A 24610-nucleotide genomic window follows, 5' to 3' on the forward strand; every position below is an offset into this window, starting at 1 on the left:
AACTGTTTTAGGTTCTTGGAATATGTCACTGAATAAAACAGACAAAAGTCCCTGCCTTTATGGAACTTACCTTCTAGTATAGGAGTGGGTTGGGGTAGATAATAAACATAGTAAACAAGTAAGATATATACCTATAAATGATTAAGTGCTTTTGGAAAAATAGAGTAGGGCAAGAGAACCAGGATGGAGGCAGTGGTCAGGGAATCTCACCTCAATTGAGAGGGTGAGACTAGGAAACACAGACTGAAAAAGGTGAAGTAAGCCTTGTAGGTATCTAGGGTAGCTGTGGTTCAGGTACAGGGAACAACTCATGTGAAGGCCCTAAGGAAGGAGTGTGTCTGAAAGTGTTTGAAAAACAGCAAGGAGACCAGTGTAGTTAGACGGAGGGGAGCAAAGTGGGCAGTGGTAGGAAATGAAATGAAAGAGGTAATGGGGTCATATGGGCTATTGTAAAGACTTTGGGTATTACTCTGAATGAAACAAAAACCATTTTAAGCAGAGGGGTGATGTGACTTGACTTTCCTATTAAAGAATTATTTTGGTGGCTGTTACAGGAAAAGATTACAAGGGGTCAAAGAAACAGGGAAATAGCAAATTTGGGCCAAATACCAAAGTGAAAGTCAACCATATGCACACACCTACTGAGAACACGAAAGATGAATGAGGCATTTTCCTGCCCCCAAGAAGCTTTAAGGGTTTAGAGGAAGATAAATATAGCCAAATAACTATAGTGGTCAGTTCTCTGGAGAGAAGTAGTTTTGGAAGAGAGATAAAAAAGAAACAAAATGATGCTTGAGTTAAATCTTCAATGTTTCTCACATAAATTTACCAACCCTTGTATTGCTCCACAGGCAAAGAAAGAGTGAGCAAGCCAGAAAGCAATGAAATATGGTGCTTTTTGAGTAACTATAGTGTGGCTGAAGAATATGGAAAATGATGAGGATAAAGAGATGGGCAAGGAACTAGGTAAGGGAAGGGCTTCATTTTAAAATAATGAGCCTTTGTCCTGTGTACATTTGATGAGATTTTAAGCAGGACATAATACCAGATTTTTTATTTTGGAAGGATCTTTGTGTTGTTAATTTAACAGAGAAATTAAAGCAAAGTAACAGTGATCATCAGCCAGGGGCTCCCAAACCCCCCTAGGTATCATATGCATCTTGGGAATTTTAAAAACTCAAATTTTGGGGACCTGCCTCAGGTCTACCTAATCAGAATTTACAAAGGTGGTGCCCAGAAATTTGAAATGTTGAATGTCCACAAGTAACTATGACACAGCTAGACCAGCATTTGGGAATATAAAGGGACTATTTTAGTAGACTAAGTGGTAGGTCATCTAAGCTCCTTGAGGGCTGTTCTGCTTATCACTATAGCAACTAATCATGCATCTTTCCACCTATTTAAATTATTTTATGTGTTAAAAAAAAAAAAGTAACAAAGATAGTTCAACAAAATTGTCTAAGAAATATCCAAAATAGGTCAAAGTTTAATATGTTAAAGTCAGAAATAAAAAAGCAATGGGGAGAAAAGGATTAATTCTTAAAGGGTGTGGATAACTGCATAGTACATAGGGAAAAAATAATTTAGATTCACACCTTACTTTTTATGAAAATAAAGTCCAGTTGGTTTATCTGGTTCAATAAACTAGATGGAAGCAGGATAAGATATTTATCTGGTCTTTGGAAGAATGGAAAAATAAGGAATAAAACCCTAGGAAAAAATCTCAAAGGAAAGATTAATTTGGCTTTATAAATATAAACATTTTTAATGATTATAAGATAAATAAAAGAGGAAACGGATTCTGGAAAAAAATTAACATGTAATATGACAAATGGTTTATATTTACAATATATGAAGAGTGTATTTAGATTTATAAAAATAGAATCAGAGTCCATCAAAGTAAATTAACTGAGCAGACTGTGAAATGTGGAGCTCTATGTAAGAAGAAGAAGAAGGCTTAATATATCTTATTGTCAAGCTGGCACCAAATTGAATGTTTACTGGAACATGCAAAAAACTAGCTTCCCAAGTATGTAAAAGCACTCAGTCAGATTAGTAAACAGTCCTTTCCAAACAGCAACACAATGCTCAAAGTCATTCAAGGAAAAGGAACAGTATGGAAATGTGAGGTGATGTTTATAATTGTGTTATTTTTGTTGATTTGTTCAGTGGTATGTCAGTTTTTTAATTCCTTCAAATCTGCTAGAAAATACAAACCAAGAACTTGGTGAATCTTCCTTTTGTTTTCCTGGGGAAAATGGTGGAATTAAAAACCTCCAAGGTTACTTTTCAGTTTTTATGCCAATGTCATACCAAATTCTGGAGGACTGACTCCCTTCTGCTTAAAAACCAAGGGCCGACCCCATGGCTCACTCGGGAGAGTGCGGCGCTGGAAGCACAGCAGCGCTCCGGCCGCGGGTTCGGATCCTATATAGGGATGGCCAGTACGCTCACTGGCTGAGTGCAGGAGGGTTGCGATCCCCTTACCGGTCACAAAAAAAAAAAAAAAAAAAAAACCCAGTCAGTCTCAGAAATCACCTCAACCAAGGAGAATGCATCATTCATTATATTATGTGCATTAGCTTTAGGTTATAGATCTAAAGTGTTTTTAATATTTCAACCCCCCCCCAAACCTTCAGCCTTTTATTCGTTAATTTGGCCTAACACAAGTTAGAAGAACTTTGTAAAAATGAGTGCCCCCCCCCCAAAAAAAAAGTTGCTGTGACTGCCAGTCAGATGTCGAGCAAGTAAGATACCAACAATAATGAAATAGGATGTTCAAATAGCTGCTCTGTACAAATAAAGTCTAGTGGGTGTATATGGGGTAGATTGAATTACTGTCCTCAGATTCTTTCTCCATTATGGTGGACATTATCCATTTCAAGGTTGCCTTGCTTTGAAGAACTGGTGGACAGTGGAGCAGAGAGCATCGATTGCCATTGTAGGTGCCTTTCAATTAGGAGTTTAGATTTACAAGCAGACTCCAAAAGCGAGCCTGATCATGAGTCCCTGTGAATAGCTTAGCGTCAAGTCCTAAATTCCAAAGCCAATCCCTACAACTTCTCCTTTATATCTCTGGACATATGAAGTCAACAAATTTTTAACTTTATAATAATGGCCTAGACTTATGAATACTTGTCTTGGTAATTAGAATGAGTTTCTGAGAGGCAGCATGGTCTAGTGTTAATAGCATGGACTCTAGAGCCAGACTACTTGAGTTGGAATACAGGTTCTACCATTTACTGACAGTGTAACCTTGGGTAAGCTATTTAACCATGATCATTATCTGTAACAGTGTGATCATAATAATGATTAAATAAGTTAATGGTGAAAATGTTTAGAATACCACTGTGTATATAGTAAGCATCATGTGTAAGTGTTTGGATTTAAAGCTTCAGGCAGAAATGTCAACTAAAGAGTGAACATGAAGATTTCCTTGCGTTTTACTTGGGCCTGAAACTTTAAGAAATTCGGGGCAGTTAAAACAATGAAATAAAGTTCTCACCTATTAGCTTGGCAAAAATTAATAAGATTAAAAAATATCCATAATATATAATACTGCAGAGTGCATGAGGAAATGGATATACATTCATGGATTGCCAGAGATAAAAATGGGTACAGACCTTTTTGGCAAGCTGTTATCTATTTAAAAATTTTAAATAGCACATCTTTTATATCATAGAATTTCACTTGAGAACATCTATCCTGTAGTACTGACACAATTGTAAAAACAAAACACCCAAAAAAACAACTTGTACCTTCAAGACCAGAAAGAGCTTTTTCAACAAATAATAGAGTTGAAGGTTTTTTAAAAAAATTTATACATGAACTTTATTAGAAATAAGTCTGATCATCTGCTAACATTTTGAATGGTTATGACTTCAGATCTTAAAGTGTCACGTCTTTTCAATCAGGAATGCTAACAGGCTTTTTTATGTGGAATTTAGTAGACAACACAGACAGCTGACTTAATGTCTGCAATTATTTTGTGTTCTTAATCTAAAGAATAATAGGTATTCTTTGTAAAACAACCAAGTCATGAGCTTTGTATACAAGAAAGTAAATTAGACAACAGCTGTTCAAAATAATTTTTCTAAACATTTTTCTATACAAAATATTTTCAAGAAATAATTGTTAGTTTCATGTCCAGTACTGTATGTTAAATAATAATAAGTATGTGAAAACTACAATACAACAAAGATTGAGCTATTTTTCTAGTTTATGCAAATATTAGTTCTAGAACAGTCATGGAAATGGTAAGCAAGCTATTCAAAAGACAGGAATTTGTACTCAACTGAAATCACACCTTATGCAGACATATCAGTAGCAGAACCTCATTTGATCTGTACTTAAAAGCAACATAGATACAATTGATAATTTAGAGAAATACAGTGACCTTATTTGTATACTGAAAATCTATTTATTTCCATCTGGTCTATACACCTTTCATTGTTCAATCTATGTAGTAAGTAAATAGTACAGGATTCATCTCTGTGGGACCTAGACCCTGTGGTGTAACAGAAATAATTCTTGGTCAATACTGTAATTCTGTGATATATGACTGATAGAGTCTTCTTGTGAGTAGACAAGAAGCTGGGCAGTTTAGATGCTGAAACTTATAAGAATTTTGGAAGCTTTAGCTTCAAGCCTAGAAATGTTTTAAGAGCTCCCACAGTCACATGTGAAGAACATACAGATTTCTTCATTAAACCTTTATTGTAGGTCACCTGATTGCTTTTTGTCTAGACTGATTATGTAATGAACGACATAACGATTTTCACCACCATCTTCATCTACTATAGGTTTGTTGGTTCTCTTATCATATTACTCATTTTCTTGAAGCTCAGTTTTCTTCCAAAATTCAGGCTTATGCTAAAATTCTTCTGAGTCTGCACTAACTTAAATATATTGTCCTTTTACATGTTTCATCCAACCTCACATTTCTAATGGATTTGTCTTAGAAGCTTATTGCCACACCTTGGACAGGCATTGCTATCTTCAAAGTTCTGGACAAGTATTTCAAAGGTATGGAGACATTTCATCACCATAATTAGTTTGATTAGATACCCTTTAAAAGCATATAACAGGTATTATAAGGATTTCAAGTTTTCACCAAGTGTTTCATTTAGGTAATCAAATGTCAGTAGCTTACATCAGTTGAATAGTCCAGAAAAAAGAGAATAGTAAGTCTGATTAAAGTTGTTTATAAAATTCTGAAGAGCCGGACTAATTGTGGTGTTTGGACTAATATTCAGGTTTATCATGAGGTCAGTGACCATCAGCCTTTTTTGACGGTTTTACTTGAACCAGATAAGAATCTGTTTCCCACAGTCATCACTGCCTCTCACCTACCAATTTGAGAGGAAAAAAGTGAGGGAAACAGTATCTGTTAGAGCAAATAGCGTCCCTGGATACCCCCGCCTCCCTGAATATTGTGTAGAACTCCAGTTTATAGATTCTTAAAAATGTTTTATGATAATACATTTTAAAGTTCAAATTGAAAACATTTACAGTCGATCAGTGAGAACAATGAGGCAGTTTTAATACAGATAAATAAAACTGCAGACTGCTGACACTAACATTTTCATGTAGCCTCAGCATCTAATTTATTTTTTAATTGCACAGCACTGAAAAAATCCTGATTCACATAGATATGTAGTTACAAGTGATAAAATTATACTATCATTATTGTCACAATACAACTGTTAGATATTCTTTTGTTAATATACAATATAACAGAGCATGTACTGAGAACCCTGCGCATTGCTTGACAACATTGCTTCTATGATTGCACTTTTCAGCTTTGCAGAAAATTTGGAGGGAGGAGAGATTTGAGGTGGAGACAGTTATCTTCATTCACAGGATGTAAGTGTTAAATGAAATAATGCTAGCAAAGTCCTTAGTATACTACTAAATGCTCAATAAATTGTAAGCCTGTTTTCAGTATTTAGTAAATAATTGAGTTGAGGGGCATAGGAGATCAGCTGAGTATTTGAGGTAGAAATGGCATTCTCCATTAAGAAGATAAAACATTGTGGAAGGGCTAAGACTTTGGATTAAAAAACACCTGGGTTCAAATCCTGTCTGCTACATTAATGGCTGTTTTTACTCATTTGTAAAATAGGGATAATATTTAACCTGTTCATAGGTAGTTATGAGAGAACTAGGCGCCTGGTACCAGGGTAGTGTTTGGCATGTGGGCTTTAATGAACAATAGCTATTTAAGAAGAAGCTAAGGATAGAACCAGATTTAGCCTTATCTCCAATTGGGTCAGGAGGAATGTTGCTAGGCAGTTAAGCAAAGAAAGACAGCTTTGCTTGGTATGACTTAGGAAAATTTTTGACTGACTATCTTTATTCTTGGAAGAGTTCCCTAAAGGTTTATTGACACCTTTATCTTTGCTAACCTGTCCCTTTAAATTCTTGGTATTGTGCCACTTTTTTTTATTCTTCCGCTGCATTTATTTGGTACCGGATATGCAAGTAATAGATAAGGTGCTTCTAAAGGGAGTAGGCAACCTGAAATCGGTAGCCTATTATAGCTGCTAATATAAATTCTTATACCTTATAGTCGTCATTGCTCATGTGGTAGGGTAGAGGGTGGGAAAGTATTAGAGTCAAAAGAAACTTGAGTCAAAAATCAGTTTGTAGCTATTGCTGTCCTACCTGCTTAACAACTCCTGTTTTCAAGTTATTATGTACAATTTTAGGTAGTTTCTCTACACTTAATCATGGTTTCTCTATGTTGAGACTACTTTTCAATGGCTATGAGGTGCAGCCCTAGATATACAGGCTGCTTTAAGTTTTTGGCTAAAATAAAAACATCCTCTTCAATTTGACATGCCGGATTTAAAGCTTGATCTTGGGCTTCCTGTGAGAGTTCCTTATGTTTGCAGTAATCAAAAATTTGTATAGTTGTCTTTATAAAAATATGTTCATCCAGTAGACAAATTTCCATGTAATTTAATTACACGGCATTTTGTAATCTTGTAGTAAACAGAAAAATGTAAAATTAGTTTTATTCAAGCTAAGGCAAACTAACTTACATACATTTTCTGTCTTCTCCCTTTTTTGTTTTTTGTTTTTGGTTAAGTAGGATAAGCTCTGAACGACGAAAAGAGAAGTCCAGAGATGCAGCCAGATCTCGGCGAAGTAAAGAGTCTGAAGTTTTTTATGAGCTTGCTCATCAGTTGCCACTTCCCCATAATGTGAGCTCGCATCTTGATAAGGCTTCTGTTATGAGGCTTACCATCAGCTATTTGCGTGTGAGGAAACTTCTGGATGCTGGTGAGTTGTTTTACAAGGGTGTAATAGACCTGAAAATTAGAAATTAGAAGTAATTAGAAATTATTTTTAGAAGGTGGTCACAATGTTTTTTTATACCTTATTGTATTGTGATATATATACACTTTAAAAATTTTTCAATAATCCGTACTGTTTTTACCAAGCTTCATTTCTTTTTCTAATCTGTTTAGTTACTCTTTGAATAATCCTTCTCTTTGCATTAAGTTGTTTTGCTTTGTTCTCTTAAACATATTCTCAATTCTTTATATGACATCCTTTCAATTACCTGCTTTTAAAGCTTCATTCAGGAATTTTTAAGATATTGGCTCCCCGCCCCCATCCCGTCTTTTTCTCCTGCTCCACCTCTCTTCCTTTCTTCCTTTTAAAACATGACCCTTCTTTCTTTTCTCAGTGGTTAACCTTGCTGTATTACTTTAAATAATGATGAAAAGCAGCTGGCAAGTCTAATTTTAGTCTTTCCAGCCTTTGGCCTTGACTGTTCTGTGTTAAAATAAGAGTGATGGGGAAAATCTACAGAAAAAATAGATGCTGTATATATTAAATATCTGTAGGAAAACTTCATAAAAGAATCTAAATATTACATCATTTTAGTATAACTTTTAAACTGATTATTTTCTTTCTTTTGTGCCCTTTTAAGGTGATTTGGATATTGAAGATGAAATGAAGGCACAGATGAATTGCTTTTATTTGAAAGCCTTGGATGGTTTTGTTATGGTTCTCACAGATGATGGTGACATGATTTACATTTCTGATAATGTGAACAAATACATGGGATTAACTCAGGTAAAATACCCACATATTAAGAGCCCTTCTGTATGTTTTTATGATTATATGATGTAGATCTAATTTTTTAAAATGTGTTTACAGTTTGAACTAACTGGACACAGTGTGTTTGATTTTACTCATCCTTGTGACCATGAGGAAATGAGAGAAATGCTTACACACAGAAATGGTGAGAAGAAAAGTCTACTGTTTGATTTATTTAATTTTTAATTTTTTTATTGAAACATAGTTTATTGTACGTATCTGTGGGGGTACAAAGTTGAATATCAATATCTGTATGCAATATCTGATGCTCAAATCAGGATGAGTATATTCAACATTATATAATATAATCGTTTTATTGTTTGATTAAATGTGACAGGTGGTTTTTCTTAATCACATACTATTACTATTTTTTAAATTTTGCTATTGTGTTACCCTAAGGCAAGACGTTATTTCACATTTAATAAAATGTTTATTTGTTAAAACCATTATTCTATTTTTAGGAATTTCTTAAATACCTAAAAGAAATTTTAAGTCCCACTTAATTCCATAAATAATTTTTTTGTGTGTGTGTATGTATATCAACAGATAAAATAAAATGGAAAAAAATAAAAATCAGGACCGAGGGACTTATAAGTTAAAATACAACTGTAAGCCATGGATAAATGGTAGATGATAGGATTTTAGGCAATATTTAAAGTTGAGGTTCCAGTTTGGGTCCAAGCTTTCTAAAGGCAAAAGCAATAAAAAAAGATACCAGAATTTTAAGAGCACAATAACAACTGCTTATTTGACTTCTTAGTGTGTTTTCAATAATTTGGGACTATGTAGTTAAATTAACAACCATTATATTATGGATGCCTTCACATTAACAGAAAAAAGACAGTAAGACCTATCCTAGTAATGAACTGTTAAAAATAATAAAATATTCCAAGATTTTTGGAAAGTACCTCTTGAACTACAAAAACTTAATGATTAAAGAAAATCTTTACACAGTGTGCCTTCTTAAACAGAGTATACTGATCATAATTGAACTTTTCTATCATAGCTCAAAGTTACCACAATGAAAATTTGTTAATGTGCTCTGCAGTTGTTCTTTGCTGTTTTCTAATTTACGTGTATAAGTTTGTTTGCTTCTATATTAAACAACCTCAAGTTTTATAGTACTTATTGAATAATTTTAGGCTTTTCTTTTTTAATCTCATTTGTAATAATAATAGCTAACCTCTAGAGAGTGAATACTCTGTGCCAGGACACTGTTCTCTGCATTTTATATGCTTTAACTCCTTTATTTTTATTTTTCACAACAACCCTGTTAAGTTACCATTACAATTTCTATTTTACTGAGGAAACTGAGGCACAGAGTTACTGAGTAACTTACCCAACATTACTTGGTTAGTAAATGGCAGGCCTTGAATTAAACTCAGGTAGACTGGCTCCAGAGTCCAAACACGTTAGTATTTTAGAGCTTTTTTCATGTTCTTGAACTCTAAGTACCTTTTTTTACCCTATCATTAGGAACCTTCTCCTGTTTTTTAATTTCATATTGTGTTTTTACTGTGAATTTGAGGGGGGAAATGCATTAGAATTCTGTATAGAGGAGGAGTAAATATGCTTTGAGCAAGGACCTAAGTGGGTTGTCTTAAATTAATGAACTTAATATGATATGAGTTCTAGTGTTTAGACATGAGGTTTGTATTGATTGCTCAGTGCTTTCCTGGGGCTAGACTATAAAAGGATGGATATTAGGAAGTCTTGTTTTGATTTGGTAATGATGTTAATATATATTATTCTAAATCAGATATAGTCTACTTAATATAGTTTAAATATATCTTTTGAACCAAATGTTCTTTTTTAAAGCACAGAAACATTTTTTGAAATCATTCCTAATGTAGCTAATGAATTTTTGATGTTTTCTTGTGAAACTAAAATGTAGATTTTCACTCTTAGAAATGAGGGGCTATTGCAAAGCCTCATATTTTAATGATACACTAAGAGCTAGTGGTGTGCTTCTTATAGAAATAGTCCTGTTATTCTTTCATTTAAATTCTAAAAAGATGCTTTAGAATCCATAAATTATTACTAAATATGAATTATTTTTAAAGGGTTGAAAATTTAGTTCTTTTAAAATGTTTTTTCCGTTAGGAAAATGCTAGTACTTTTCAGTCACCTTGGTTTTCAAAATTATCTGCATGCCCCCATTCAAAGGCCTTGGGTTTCCAAAGGTCAGTTTAATTCAAGCTTAGATTATGAAGGACTAGAAACATCCCAAGGAATTACATGTGGATCTCAACTGCCAGCACCACAACCATCTGTCCCCCAACACACACACCGTACTGTACCATCACCAAGACCAGTATGGTTCTTATGGCATCTTTTTAAAACCTATTCTTGAATGCTTCTAGGAAGGCTAATTCAATCCTTATTTAAGTAAACCCAAGTACCTTGTACCAGCACTGGGACTGCTCTAACTTTTTCTAGTTCCATTGTTAAATATGAGTATCAACTAGAACTCATTCTTTTTGAACAGTCCAGCATTTCTAGCTAACCATACCTAAATTTAAACTTATTCTTGTTTCTTTCCCATTTGACAATGTTTTCAATATACTAGCCTTAAAATTTCCATATCTTTTCTTTTTCTCCTCCTTTATTTCCACCAGTTTTTAAATTTTTATAGATTCTATCTTTCTTCATTTGTCTTCTGCTACCCTTCTTTTCACTCCTACTGCTACTACTTGCTTAGCCCCTCATTACCAATTACCATCACTGTATTCAATTTTAAGACATCATATATATTGCTGCTAAAATGTTCCTTAAGTTAAAAGCCCCATGTATATTTAGACTGATCTTCTCTTTTGGGCATCCAAGGCTCTCTATAGTTATGGTCCTAACCTCCTAACTTTGTCTTATTACTCTTTACGTGTACTTTATAACGCTGACAAACTGTACTTTACTATTCCCCAAACATGCGCTATTTTTCCTACCTCTGTGCTTTTTACTCTCTTCTTCTGCCTGGAACACCCTTCTAACCCATTTCTACTTACTGAAATTCTAATGTCTTTTTTCCTAAGGCAGCCTTCTTGATTCCACCTGACTAGAAGTTGTCTTCTGACCTTTCTCTGTCCTTCTTTAAGGCATTCTTAGAAGACTTGTGTACTTACTCTACATTGTATTGTTGTTGTTGACCTTATATATCTACTATATTTTTAACTTCAGGAAAGGCGCAGAGTGTCTTATTCCTTTATATTGCCTGCAATATCTAGTCCAGGTCCTAAATAATGAATATTTTTGTATTTGTTTTGAACCAGACTGACCAATGAAGATAAGAAATTAAGATGCTATTTACTTAATCCCTGAGTGTAATCTCATTTTTTAGTTATATGAGGTTTGGGATGGGAGTAAATAGTTTTGAATTTATTTAATTCTGACTTTGCTTTATTACTCTAGCTTTTGATAAGACATTCAATCTGATTTTTTTCCCACAGTAACAAAGTAGAAATAATTTCCTGTTTTACAGGATGATTTAAGAAAAAAATCAGATATTAAAATGCCATTTGCTATTAAAAAGAAAGTAGCTATTTTAAAAGTTCTATAAATACATTGAGTGCTCATTATAAATTAGGCTAATATATTTAGTAAAGGATAGGAAGAATTTGCTGAAATTCTCTTTTTAGGCATGCTTGTACATTGATAGCACAGTTAGAAGGCAAACTCATACCACTTTTATATTTCCCAGTATGTTCATAGTTTGACCAAGTTTACTGGTTTGAATGATTAGCTGTTATCCCAAATATCGATTCTCTTCCTGCCAGCTCAGGGAGTCACTGCAGTCTTGTACACCACTGCTACTGAGGGGAGTTGGTAAAAGGGTGTGAAGCACTATGTTCATACTGAGATTTTTGAATTGAACAGCATCTAGGTGCTGGGCACTTGCTATTTTTATTGTAACAAATTTGTATATTTAGTTATGTTTTAACTCTATTTCATGCTTTCATTAGGCCCTGTGAAAAAGGGTAAAGAGCAAAACACACAGCGGAGCTTTTTTCTCAGAATGAAGTGTACTCTGACTAGCCGGGGGAGAACTATGAACATAAAGTCTGCAACATGGAAGGTAAGTAAAAATGATTTCTGAGTGATGATGATCTTGATGTATATAGATAAACTGATACATCTAGACATTGCTAGTATTAAAATAGCTTTAGGATTGTGAGGGAAAATTTACAGTTGTTTCTTGGTGTTTGCAAATTTAACAATTATACTGTCAACTACATTCAGCCCATCATATCCATGAGTTCCACATCCATGAGTTCCATATCTGTGGATTCAGTCAACCAAGGGTCAAAAATATATTTGCAAAAAAAATGATTATTGTATATGTACTGAACATGTATAAGCAATTTTCTTGTTATTAACCCCTAAACAATATAGCATAACAACTATTTACATCACATTTACATTGTATTAGGTATTTTAAGTAATCTAGAGATGATTTAGAGGATACTGTGTAGGTTATATGCAAATACTACAGCATTTTTTATGAGGGACTTGAGCATCTATGGATTTTGGTATCCACAGGGGTCCTGGAACCTGTCCCCCACGGATACCGCGGAACAACAGTAATTCGTGTGTGATCCCCAAAATTCAAAACAGTGTGGTAGAAATTTACCAATTTGAGGCATAAACATAAATTATGTGAATCGGCACTGGTGTACCAAGTTGATTTAATCAGTTGGTTTTGCCAGCCACCCAGTGTTTGAATCCTGATAGAGCTTAATTTTCTGTTCATTTTTGTATAATTTCTTTGCTATGTGTAGAAACACAGTTATCAGAGCAAGAAATACCATCAAACAGCTATCATGACCAGCTGATAAAAAAGCAGCCCAGACTTAAATGAGGGGAATTTTTTAAAGAGTAATCTGTGGTGCCTGGCAAGGTCTTGGTGGTGTCAATAGGGAAAACGTGCTGATTTTCAAAAATATGGTTAATCCACTGACTGTAAATTTTACCAATGCTTACTTGCCTTGTCATATTCAACTACATATCTCTGCATTTTTTTTTCCCTAGAACTGTAAATTTTAAAAAATAACTGCTTTGTTTTCTTATTTGTACACAGGTACTTCACTGCACAGGCCATATTCATGTATATGATACCAATAGTAACCAATCTCAGTGTGGGTATAAGAAACCACCCATGACATGCTTGGTGCTGATTTGTGAACCCATTCCTCATCCGTCAAATATTGAAATTCCTCTAGATAGCAAGACTTTTCTCAGTCGACACAGCCTGGATATGAAATTTTCTTATTGTGATGAAAGGTAAATTAGATATAAAATGTAATTTGAAATTTTTAATTAGACTACAGCATTTTTGAATATTCACTATTGTAAAGATAGTAAAGACTCAGTGGCAAATTGTATGCTTTCTCTAAGTTGAATAGAATGATAGATCCTGGAACTCAGTAATATTAGATTAACTTTGTAAATTAATTCAGCCACTTTTATTGAACACTTGTGTGCCATGAATACTTACTCTATCAGATGTTACACAAAAATTGTTAAGATGATGTCTTTTTTTTAGGTGCTCAACTTATTTAAAGAGAGAAAATATAAATACATTTCAAAGACATACAATGCATGTTCTGAGGAAGGATATATTATTTTTGATTATGGACTAGAAAGCAAAGTCTGCTCATCTCATCCTACATATTTTCCCTAAGCAGCTTCAGTCTTGCCCGTGGTTTCTATCACCATTTCCCAAATTTATTTCTGTAGCTACTTCTATTTAATTGCCAGCTTGATATTTCTATCCAGATAGATATTCTTCTGTAAACTAAGTATTTCTGTAATTGAACTGCACCACTTCTGCCCCCACACAATGACGACATCAAAAACTGCTTTTCCTCCTATGATACCTATTGTGGTTAATACACAACTGTAGACACATGACTCCAGCAATACTTTGGAGGTCATTCTTTTCTTTTACCTTCATCGTTTACACTCAATTGGTCTCCAAATCTTATAGATTTTCTATAAGATTTATCTACATGTCTCTTGATCTATTCTCTCTTTTCTACCCTTGCACTCCTGTCATTGAATTCTTCAGCTCATTTTACCTTTTCTTGAACTGTTACCATAGTCTCTTAAGTTGCCTTTCTACCAACAGATTTGTGCCCTTTTAATCTTTCATCCAGGTTGCCACAAAGATGACTTCCTAATGGGAAAATCAGATCATGTCATTTTCTTGATGAAAATGCCTGTTTTTTTCCCTTTGTCTTCACATAAAAAAAGTTTTGTTTATAAAAATATTAGAGGAGAGAAGGAGGTTTTATTTATCAAAAGAAGTTGTGCATTTTAAAGGCTGAAGAGAAAAACAGACCTACCAAATAAAATTTAAACTTCTTAGCATGGAAAACAAAGATATTTATGATCTGGCCCCTGCCCACTTCTCCAAATTAAGCAGGAGGAAGGGGAACCACCCACTCTTATGTGGCCCCCAACAACTTATAGCCAGACATGTCCACATGCTGTTTCAATGTCTTAGTGCATTTACACTTACTTTTCTACTCTGCAATGAAGTTTTCTTCACCTTCTAAGAGCACCTACTTCATTGTGGAGCTTTCCTTGTTTCTTCAAGAAGAAACTACACTGTTTCTTGTACATACCTCTGTCATAGCATTTATTCTACTATTGCTTTTCCACTTTTACTATGAGGCTGTATAACATAGTGGTTAAAGGCGTGGATTACGTAGCCAGCCAGACTACTAAATCCTGGCTCTGCTGCCTATATCCAAGTGATCTTGGACACATTAGCTCTTCTCTTTGAGCATGAGTTTCTTCATCTTTAATAACACCTATTTTAGAGAGTTAACCTGAATATTATATTGAAAAATCAATTTTAAGCCCTTAGCCATAATATAGACAATAATCCCCCACTCCATTTGGGCAAGGGAATGTGACAGAGCACTGGCTTTGGAATCACATAACCTTGAATTCAGTCTTGGCTTGCAGCTCTGGTAGTTTAACAGTGTGGCATTGGCCTTGGTACTAAACTGTTGCACATTCCTTATCTGTAAAATAATGGTCATACCTCAAAAGGCTGTTGTGAGGATTAAAGGAGTTTGTTGAGTGCCTAGTGTATATAATGTGAGTGCTTCACCACTGGAGTCAACTTTTTAATAAAATGAAGATCAAGAAGCCAAGAACTATCTTATGGTGTTTACCACCAGTATTCATGTGAATATATTATAGAACAAAGATGCCCATCCTATTTTGAGGAATCATTTTTTTGTTTTTTGAAAACTTGGAATAACAATGCATAGGGATAAGCTGGGGAGAAAGGAAAATGATAGAGCTAAAGTGAGAAAATGAGTGGCATTCCTTTCTGGTTATATCAAAAAAACTAGCAAAATGATCAGGACAGAGGAGTTGAGAGTAAAGACAGCCAGCTTAGAGATCAACCAAGAAAGGCTTTGAGTTTGACCAGTAGACTGTTGTTTTCTTGTTAGAGCTCTTTCCAGGAACTTCTCATATCTGTAACCCCTGAGAACCAAGATATGGAAAAAAATTTGCCCAATTTTAAGAAAATCTAACATTAAGCTTCTAACATCCAAAATATCCCACAAATGGCTCTTATTTACTGTACTGAGTAGTATCCACTTAATCATTTGAGTATCTACTATGTTGATGGCACTAAAGTAGAAATGAAGATTAATAGTTCCTGCCCTTAAGAAATGAATGGTATAGGTGCTTTAGATCACAAGTTTCCTAGTCTATTAAAAACATTTTCTGGGCCCCTCTCCCCCTTTTGGTACAGAATTTAAGCTATGTAATTCTCTAAAGTTAAATTAACTTTACCTTTATTCCTCTAATATGCATAAAATTGACCTTCTAGGAAAACGTATATTGTTTATATTTTGACTGCTTGGCATTCCTTAGTGATAGACATACCTCAGATTGAGAAGCACTGATTAACATATGGTTAAATCAAAGCTTCCTAAGATAATAAACAAGACCCTCATTAATCTGATCCTCCTGGCCTTCTTCTCCAGCATCATCTGTCTCCACTCACCTCTACTAGGCACATCAGAATCTCTGTTTACCTGCACCATGTTAAGCATTTTCTCTATCTTTGCTTGTGCTGTACCTTCCTCCTGAAACAATTTTGCCTTCTCTTTGACTCTTTTATACTCATAAGTCTCCTATAAGAAGCTGTCCTTTATACTACCATTCCTTCTCATGGATGAGGGGGTTCCTGAAATAGATTCTCATAACTGCATTTACTGCATTATTTTATAAGAAGTATGATAAGTCTACCAGAAAATTAGCCACATGTTGAGTTTTATCTTCATATCTACACTTCGTATTTTCACTTCCAGAACAATGCCCGGCACACATAGAAATATAAAGGTTTGAATAGTGAAAAAGGTTTTAATTCCCAAGGAATTTTATTTAAATGTATAAAATATATAAGCCTGTATATAAAATGTAAATGTGTAATATATATGACAAAATTATTCTTAAAGCATAGTGTAAAGATGACTGTTTAAAAACAGTAATTTCCTTTGTAATGCTGCCACCTAGTGTTGATGTGTTTAGGGATATCCCATTGTAAAGAATTGAGAGGATTGGGTTGGGTTGGGTTTGGTTTTTGACAAATCAGCTTTCTATTTAGTTAGTTAGTTTAGAATAAATTATGTCATATCTTGCCTTAAAAGTGTGACAACACAAACAGTATTACTTCTATACCTTTTTTAGAAGGATATCTTGCCTATGTCCTTTCTGAAGTTACTGGGGGGGTTTTGGACATGTAGCATATTATGTAAGTTTTGCTTACACCTCAGTAAGAAAGTCCTTTGTAATTTAAAGGCTAAGAAATCTAAAAACTTAACTAATGTTTTCTGTTCAGAAAGACCTTAGAAGAGAATCTTTCTATCTGGCATGGTGCTAAGACAACAACTTTCTCTTTCCCATGAAGTGGGTTCCATTTTACACTGGAGTTATAGAAAATAAGATCTAGTTTCTGTCCTAAAGGAATTGCCAGGGAATCAGATGGAGTAACTGGATTATTTGCCAGTCCATTTCCAATTTGATGTTATTTTTCATCTGAAATTAATTCCCATAGTTTTATGTAATTCCAAAAATTAAGTATAAGAGTATTTTCTAAAACCAACATAATTGGTATTCCTTTAGTTCCCATTTAGTGTGGATACTCTTTAATTTGATATTAGAATTTTGTAGTGAATACTGATCCCCTAAAGTGAGGCCTTGCCTAGGGGCTTAAAAAAGTAATTTGTAGATTTAATCTATATTTGAAAATAAATCTCAGTGACTGTCTTTATAACTTTTATCATTTAATTTAGCAGTATTTCATATCTATTTATTAATATTCTGCCTTGTTACCAAAAATACGTACAATGAAATGTGACAAAAATAGGTAACAAGTTTGGGTGAAGGGGATAAAAGATGAACCCAGAGGACTTAAATGCATGGTGCTGTAGTTAATAAGCGTAGAGTTATTGAAGGTGAGATATAAATTTATTCTAAGCCAGGAGGGATGCTCTTTATTTTTGAAAACTCATTTGTACATTAGATTAATGCATGAGTTACCCTTGAGAAGCAAAAAAAATTTTCTTTATCCATTAGTCTCTCTCCTCTTTTTTTTTAACTTACATTTTTTTAAATAACAGAATTACTGAATTGATGGGATATGAGCCAGAAGAACTTCTGGGCCGCTCAATTTATGAATATTATCATGCTTTGGACTCTGATCATCTGACCAAAACTCATCATGATAGTAAGTACAATTGAATAACTCATAGATTTTTGTTAAAATTAACAAAACCTCCTGGACTAAATATGTTAACAGACCATTTCATAATGTATCTTGACCATTAAGGGATCTTAACATTGTATTTGTTACAACACATGTCAGTAAAAGTAGAATCATTTAATAATATATAAAACACGCCTGGCATTTTAAATACAAAGATTTTAAGAAATCAAATAATATAGCATCGTTTTCAGAATCCATACATGAATACTCACAATAGTGGTTGGTACATAGAAAGTACCCAGAAAATATTTGTGTGATGAGTCAGTGAAGGTGATGGTGATCAAAATCATGCAAATGCAGTAACAAGTACCCTTGATATAAGATATGATTCTGAATTTTACTCAAATGAGTTATTTAAGATTCCAAGGTAAGTTAAACGTTGGAATTTCTCACTTGCCCATACCTAAAAATGACTTCCCAATGTGACTGGGAATGCCTTAATATCACTGAGTTGGTGTGATTAGCCTTGAACTGAAGAGTAGGACCAAGTGTGCAGTCAGGGCCCCAGTACTAATCTCATCACTAGGATTTATTCAGTACTTTCTCCGAATCACTAATTAATATAGATTGCCTAAATTGCCGAAGGACTACAGTATGGTATCAATTTATATTCAAGTATGCTAAGTACACCTTTTGAAGTATCCTCGGTTCTCTGGAAAGTATAGCAGGAATTTAAGGAAGTAATAACAGTACCATTTTCATGAATGTTCCTTGTGGAATCAAGGTCATTGATCATTCTCTCGTCTGACACTTTCAACGTAAGTCTTTAAAGGAATTGTAGTCACTGATGTTCCTTATTCCTGGTTTTTGTTTTATTTAAAGTGAAGATTGGCAGGAAAGGAGTTTCATATTTGGGGTTTAGAAGAAGGAAATGAGTATATTTTCTGCTATGCTGAGGCTTTTTCTTGCTCTCGATTTAAACAGTTACAACTGATTCTATTAAAATAAACATTTCTCCTGTTTTCTAAAACAGTTATCAACATTCCACATCTATTCATTTGATAGGAAATTCAGTTATTTTCTCCGCGTGATTCTTTTTCCTTTTCACTCCTAGTGTTTACTAAAGGACAAGTCACTACAGGACAGTACAGGATGCTTGCCAAAAGAGGTGGATATGTCTGGGTTGAAACTCAAGCAACTGTCATATATAACACCAAGAATTCTCAACCACAATGCATTGTATGTGTAAATTATGTTGTGAGGTAAGCTTGAGAAATAAACATTTTGGGGGAGTGAGTAGTACCTCTTTTTGGATACTTTGCTCTTTTATAGGAAAAGATTATAAACAGCTGAATTTTGTACTTTCACATTTCTGCCAAATTATGATTTTTCAGTATTCTGACCTAGGTTTCCAGTCCAGTGATTTCACAGTGTTCCACTAAATACTATCAGTAGCTGTCTATCCCCATACTTGCACTCTTATTTTTAAAAAGACCTTGAAAAGGTACCAGATCTATGTATTAGTTTGCTTTAGTCATACAGCTATCAGTATATACCATATCTCAAGGCAGTTATGCAATTTTTGTAGGGAATAGTTAGGTTTGTGTTATTTCCTCCATAAACTTGGGAAAGTATCTTCATTTCTCTGAATTTCATCTATGTAAGTAAGATAATACATGAAAAGGTTATAATGATTAAATGAAATTCTGTGTGAGATTACAGTAAGTAAAGGCTGTATGATGTGACAACAAATGGTTCTTGTATATACATGAACTCTTTTAGTTCATTGGTGTGTGAATATTGTGGACATCTTAAATTAATCTTTCATTTGATCTATTTCAGTAGGCTCCTGCTCCCTGTAGTCTGTTGTCCACATTACCACCATATTTTAGTTCATCTTCCACATCACCACCATGCTGAGCTTTCTAGTGTGGATATCTCATCATCTCATTTTCCTTAGAATTTCTTTAAAGATCCCTTTGTCACTCCCAAGATAAACCCTTGCCTAAGTGCACAGCATCATTTCTTGTCATCATACTCACATGCTCTCATAGATTTTTGCTGTCCCTCTAAAGTCTATGGTCTCCCGTCTTAGGAAGACTTTGGTCATTTGTTTTTATTCATGCCACTTCTGATACAGTCCTTTAATGTTTTAATATTAGTGCCAAAGTGTTCTTTTGTGACTTTAAGAACCCCCCAGGGCCGGCCCGTGGCTCACTTGGGAGAGTGTGGTGCTGATAACACCAAGGCCGCGGGTTCGGATCCCTAATAGGGATGGCTGGTTAGCTCACTTGGGGGAGCATGGTGCTGACAACACCAAGTCAAGGGTTAAGATCCCCTTACCAGTCATCTTTAAAAAAAAAAAAAAAAAACCTCCCACTTGGAATGTCCTTCTCTTCCCCTCACCACAGTCTGCCTAACAAATGCTACTTGAGCCCAAGTTATAGCTTGTTAGCCTCTCTGTGAAGCAAGTCTTCTCCATTTTAGCAATTATCACAGTATATTGTAATTGTTTACATATCTGCTTTTACAATGGGTCATAAACTTCTTGAAGGCAAGGGTTAGGTATTTTAATCTTTGTATCCTCAGTTCATTTCATGTAGTGAACACTTAATAATGTTAATAAAGGAGTAATAAAATTTACATTTAAGCCAAACATGAAGCTGGAGCTGTTGTTCATCATTCTACTTCAACCCTATCCTGTAGGTGGTTTGACCATATCATTTTCCTACCACCAAAGAAAATATGGTACCTCTCTTAGAAAAACCTTGATTATTTATCTGTATATAGCTTTATATTCTAGGACCATCCTTAGATCATGCCTCATATATTAGTGCTAAAGAGCTCTTTTGTACCTATATTATTATATAAGAGCACAAAAACTGTGATCTGTTTGTGTCCTTCCTATACTTGACTGTAAATTTCCTTGTCACCATTACTCTTCCCAAAGGGTATCTGAAGTTTTTAACTGACATTAATCAACTATTTGAATTATTTTTTACTATAATTTTATTAGGTCTGTTTCATGTTGGCATTTTAAAACCCTAAAATGTGAGAAAGTATGAATGAAAGATTATACATCTCAAGAAATCTTAAAATGTTCCTTTTCATAAAGCAGAATTTTTTGAAGAGATAAAGTCATTTCACAGTCCTCTTTCCCCTCACTGTGTCAAGTGCTCATTTAAGAATCACTGATTTCTTTTTTTGACAGTGGTATTATTCAGCACGACTTGATTTTCTCCCTTCAACAAACAGAATGTGTCCTCAAACCAGTTGAATCCTCAGATATGAAAATGACTCAGCTATTCACCAAAGTTGAATCAGAAGATACCAGTAGCCTCTTTGATAAACTTAAGAAGGAACCTGATGCTTTAACTTTGCTGGCCCCAGCTGCCGGAGACACAATCATATCTTTAGATTTTGGCAGTAATGGTGGGTATTATTTATTTTGTTAATATCCTAAACTATGTCTGTTGCTGCAAGCCCCATTTCAACTAAACTTTATTATGACATCTTTTGTTGGTAACTGATTGGACATTATAGTCTTGTACATTTTGTTTTCATAATCTTCTTGAAAGTATTTGATTAAATATTGTTGCCCCTGTAATTTCTTAGCATTCTTGCCTTTTTCACATTGTTGGAAATTGTGCTTAAGAGTGTCCTTAAGGTGTTTCTTCTTCCTGCTTTAATTTTTCCAGTGACTCTGCAGTTTCTATATCTTGTTGTCAGATTTTCTCCACAATTTAGAAGAGTTATGTTGCAATAGGTATAGTTGCACTAAAGGTAGGTAATCATACTGTAACATCAGACAGTGAAAATGAAAACTAATCTCAAACTAGGTTACATTTTAATGTATAAAAAGGCTAGAATTGCAGGTCTTTTATGCCACACAGATTAATAGGAGTTGTCAATAGTAAACTGGAAAGATAACTCAGAATTATACAAATACTATAATATCTGTAAACTTTCTTATTAAGGAACATTTTGTAACATTTTTAGTGTCTGAGTTAGACAAGCCTTTTGTAAAGAGGACCATAAACTTCTGTACATGTTAAAATCCTTATATTCTTTAGATTGACTAATTTTTTTCCCCCACAGACGCAGAAACTGACGACCAACAACTTGAGGACGTTCCATTGTATAATGATGTAATGCTTCCCTCATCCAGTGAAAAGTTACAGAATATAAATTTGGCAATGTCTCCATTACCTGCCTCTGAAACTCCAAAGCCACTTCGAAGTAGTGCTGACCCTGCACTCAATCAAGAAGTTGCATTAAAATTAGAACCAAACCCAGAGTCGCTGGAACTTTCTTTTACTATGCCCCAGATTCAAGATCAGCCAGACAGTCCTTCTGATGGAAGCACTAGACAAAGTTCACCTGAGGTAGATGTTATTACATAATAAGAAAAGGACAACTTTCAGATTTTAACATTCAGGAATGTATTCATAAATTTGATTCAAACTTTAATTTGAACCATGTCACATTTTGTGTGTGTGTTTCAGATTTGACACTTGAAAATTATTGCAAAAGCAATGAGCTTGTGTTATTGGCCTAACATACCTTAGTGTGTGTTTTCGGCTCAAAGATAGTCAGGAACATGGGAAGGAAATGGCTTTTAATATAAACCAAAAGGTAAAACTTAGATTGTTCCGGTGTATATTTATATCAATAGGACAAAAACGTCTTGAATACTATCTGTATGTGCTCAAAATAGCCCAGCCTATACCTATTCCCCTATGAGTGGGAGAACTATCCAACTGCAAAAGGTTTAGTAGGGTTTAAATGGGAAAGGACCTTGTAAGTTCTTTGCCTAATTTAGTCCAGTTTCCTTCACTGTTTTGAAATTCTGGATAAGTATAACATGAAAATACCTATTACACAGAATAAATACTTAATTAACTGGTCTTTCTTATTCTAGATCTGTCCTTATAGGCTAGGCTGGACCAAGACTAGAGACATCACATAGGGCTCTATTTCTAAATCTAGAATGACTCAATTTCAAAGCTTCCTACACTAAAAATATGTTTAGAAGTAGGGCAACTTAGATCTGAACAGTATAACTTGATAAATGAGGCACAAATAAGCCTTAATAATTAACTAATAATGTAAATAATTTTATATTAAATATTTATTAAAACTGGCAAGCTGACAGTAGGAGATTTGACATCTCATAAGCTTCTAGAGTATATATCCTATGCTCTGGTTGCTTGGTTTGCCTAACACAAAAATATTTGATTCATTTTGTTTGTAATCTAACAAAAATATTAGAATGAGGGAAGTAGAATTTTATACTTAGAATACATAGCTATAGTTTTTTGGTTAGAATTCTTGCCCAGAACCTCTAAAATAGTAGTACACCCATTAAAGTATATGCAGGTGAAAGAATTTAAGTCACTGAACACACATCCCCCAACCCTCTATAGCTTTGAGATTTTTAGGTAGATTATCACAGGAGTGTGCCCTTTCAGTACAAAGGTAGATTCCTGAAAATATATATTATCTAGTTAATACCACCTTGAGACCTGAATTATTAGGTAAGTTTTATTCTTTAGAATAAGCAGATAAGTGCATCTTTTCATCTTAATTTTATAAATGATGTTAAATTACATAGTCCAAAATATGTATACTGGCAAAATTAGTTACAAGCATAAGCTCAAAAATGTCTCACTAGTTAAAGTCTGACAAACAAGGTGGGCTTTTTTAATGTGTTTTCTGAGACCCAGTTTGAAAATTCTAACAACTAGCAAAACATATGTAGGCCTCTTCAGGGAAAAGTTAACATATTCAATTTCTTTTATAGCCTAACAGTCCCAGTGAATATTGTTTCTATGTGGATAGTGATATGGTCAATGAATTCAAGTTGGAATTGGTAGAAAAACTTTTTGCTGAAGACACAGAAGCGAAGAATCCATTTTCCACTCAGGTATGTTAACTTTCATATTAAATTTTATTAATTTTTAGTCTGAAGTGACTTTAGGTTTAAGTTGTTTTTCTTTTACAAAGTGGCCATTATAAAAACTCATGTATTTGTTGTTTTAAAGGACACTGATTTAGACTTGGAGATGTTAGCGCCCTATATCCCAATGGATGATGACTTCCAGTTACGTTCCTTTGATCAGCTGTCGCCATTAGAAAGCAGTTCTGCAAGCCCTCAAAGTGTGAGCACAATGACAGTATTCCAGCAGACCCAAATGCAAGAACCCACTATTAACGCCACCACTACCACTGCCACAACTGATGAATTAAAAACAATGACAAAAGATGGTATGGAAGACATTAAAATATTGATTGCATCTCCATCTCCTACCCACGTACATAAAGAAATTACTAGTGCCACAACATCATATAATGATACTCAAAGTCGGACAGCCTCACCAAACAGAGCAGGAAAAGAAGTCATAGAACAAACAGAAAAACCTCATCCAAGAAGTCCTAATGTGTTATCTGTTACTTTGAGTCAAAGGTATTTATATGTAACATTAAAATTATAGTTCTTTTATTATTTTTTCAGGAAATGTGTGTGATGATAAATGATTTCTAAATATGCAGCCAACTTTCTGATCTATATGCTTTAAGGAACATAAAATTGGCATACAAATTCTGAACTAAAAACAAGCACTCAAACTATTTCTAAATTTGCTTTTATATTTATTTTCTCTAAAATAATTGTATCACCTATTTAAGTGTTGGAGGTAGGAGTGTCTTCTAACACTTTTAAAAATAAAATCAAGCCAATAAGTTCTGTAAATGTATAAGAATTGGCCC

The 24610-nt window shown here is 34.2% G+C and overlaps 1 protein-coding gene across 2 annotated transcripts in view; it reads left to right on the forward strand.

Moving 5' to 3' along the window:
• The window catches only part of HIF1A (hypoxia inducible factor 1 subunit alpha), a 45250-nt gene that overhangs the window by 15566 nt on the left and 5074 nt on the right, over window positions 1-24610 (forward strand). Inside the window, exons 2-12 of one of the 2 annotated variants that reach the window (XM_063089184.1) lie at window positions 7094-7287; window positions 7943-8088; window positions 8173-8257; window positions 12069-12181; window positions 13184-13386; window positions 17757-17863; window positions 18957-19104; window positions 21054-21274; window positions 21941-22227; window positions 23646-23768; window positions 23887-24308. In XM_063089184.1, the coding sequence (XP_062945254.1) occupies window positions 7094-7287; window positions 7943-8088; window positions 8173-8257; window positions 12069-12181; window positions 13184-13386; window positions 17757-17863; window positions 18957-19104; window positions 21054-21274; window positions 21941-22227; window positions 23646-23768; window positions 23887-24308 (2049 nt within the window). The remainder of the gene's footprint in view (window positions 1-7093; window positions 7288-7942; window positions 8089-8172; window positions 8258-12068; window positions 12182-13183; window positions 13387-17756; window positions 17864-18956; window positions 19105-21053; window positions 21275-21940; window positions 22228-23645; window positions 23769-23886; window positions 24309-24610) is intronic. The other variant, XM_063089185.1, reaches the window with a different exon arrangement.

The sequence above is a fragment of the Cynocephalus volans genome, chromosome 3, assembly GCF_027409185.1.
Source record: "Cynocephalus volans isolate mCynVol1 chromosome 3, mCynVol1.pri, whole genome shotgun sequence".
NCBI classification, from domain to species: Eukaryota; Metazoa; Chordata; class Mammalia; order Dermoptera; family Cynocephalidae; genus Cynocephalus; species Cynocephalus volans.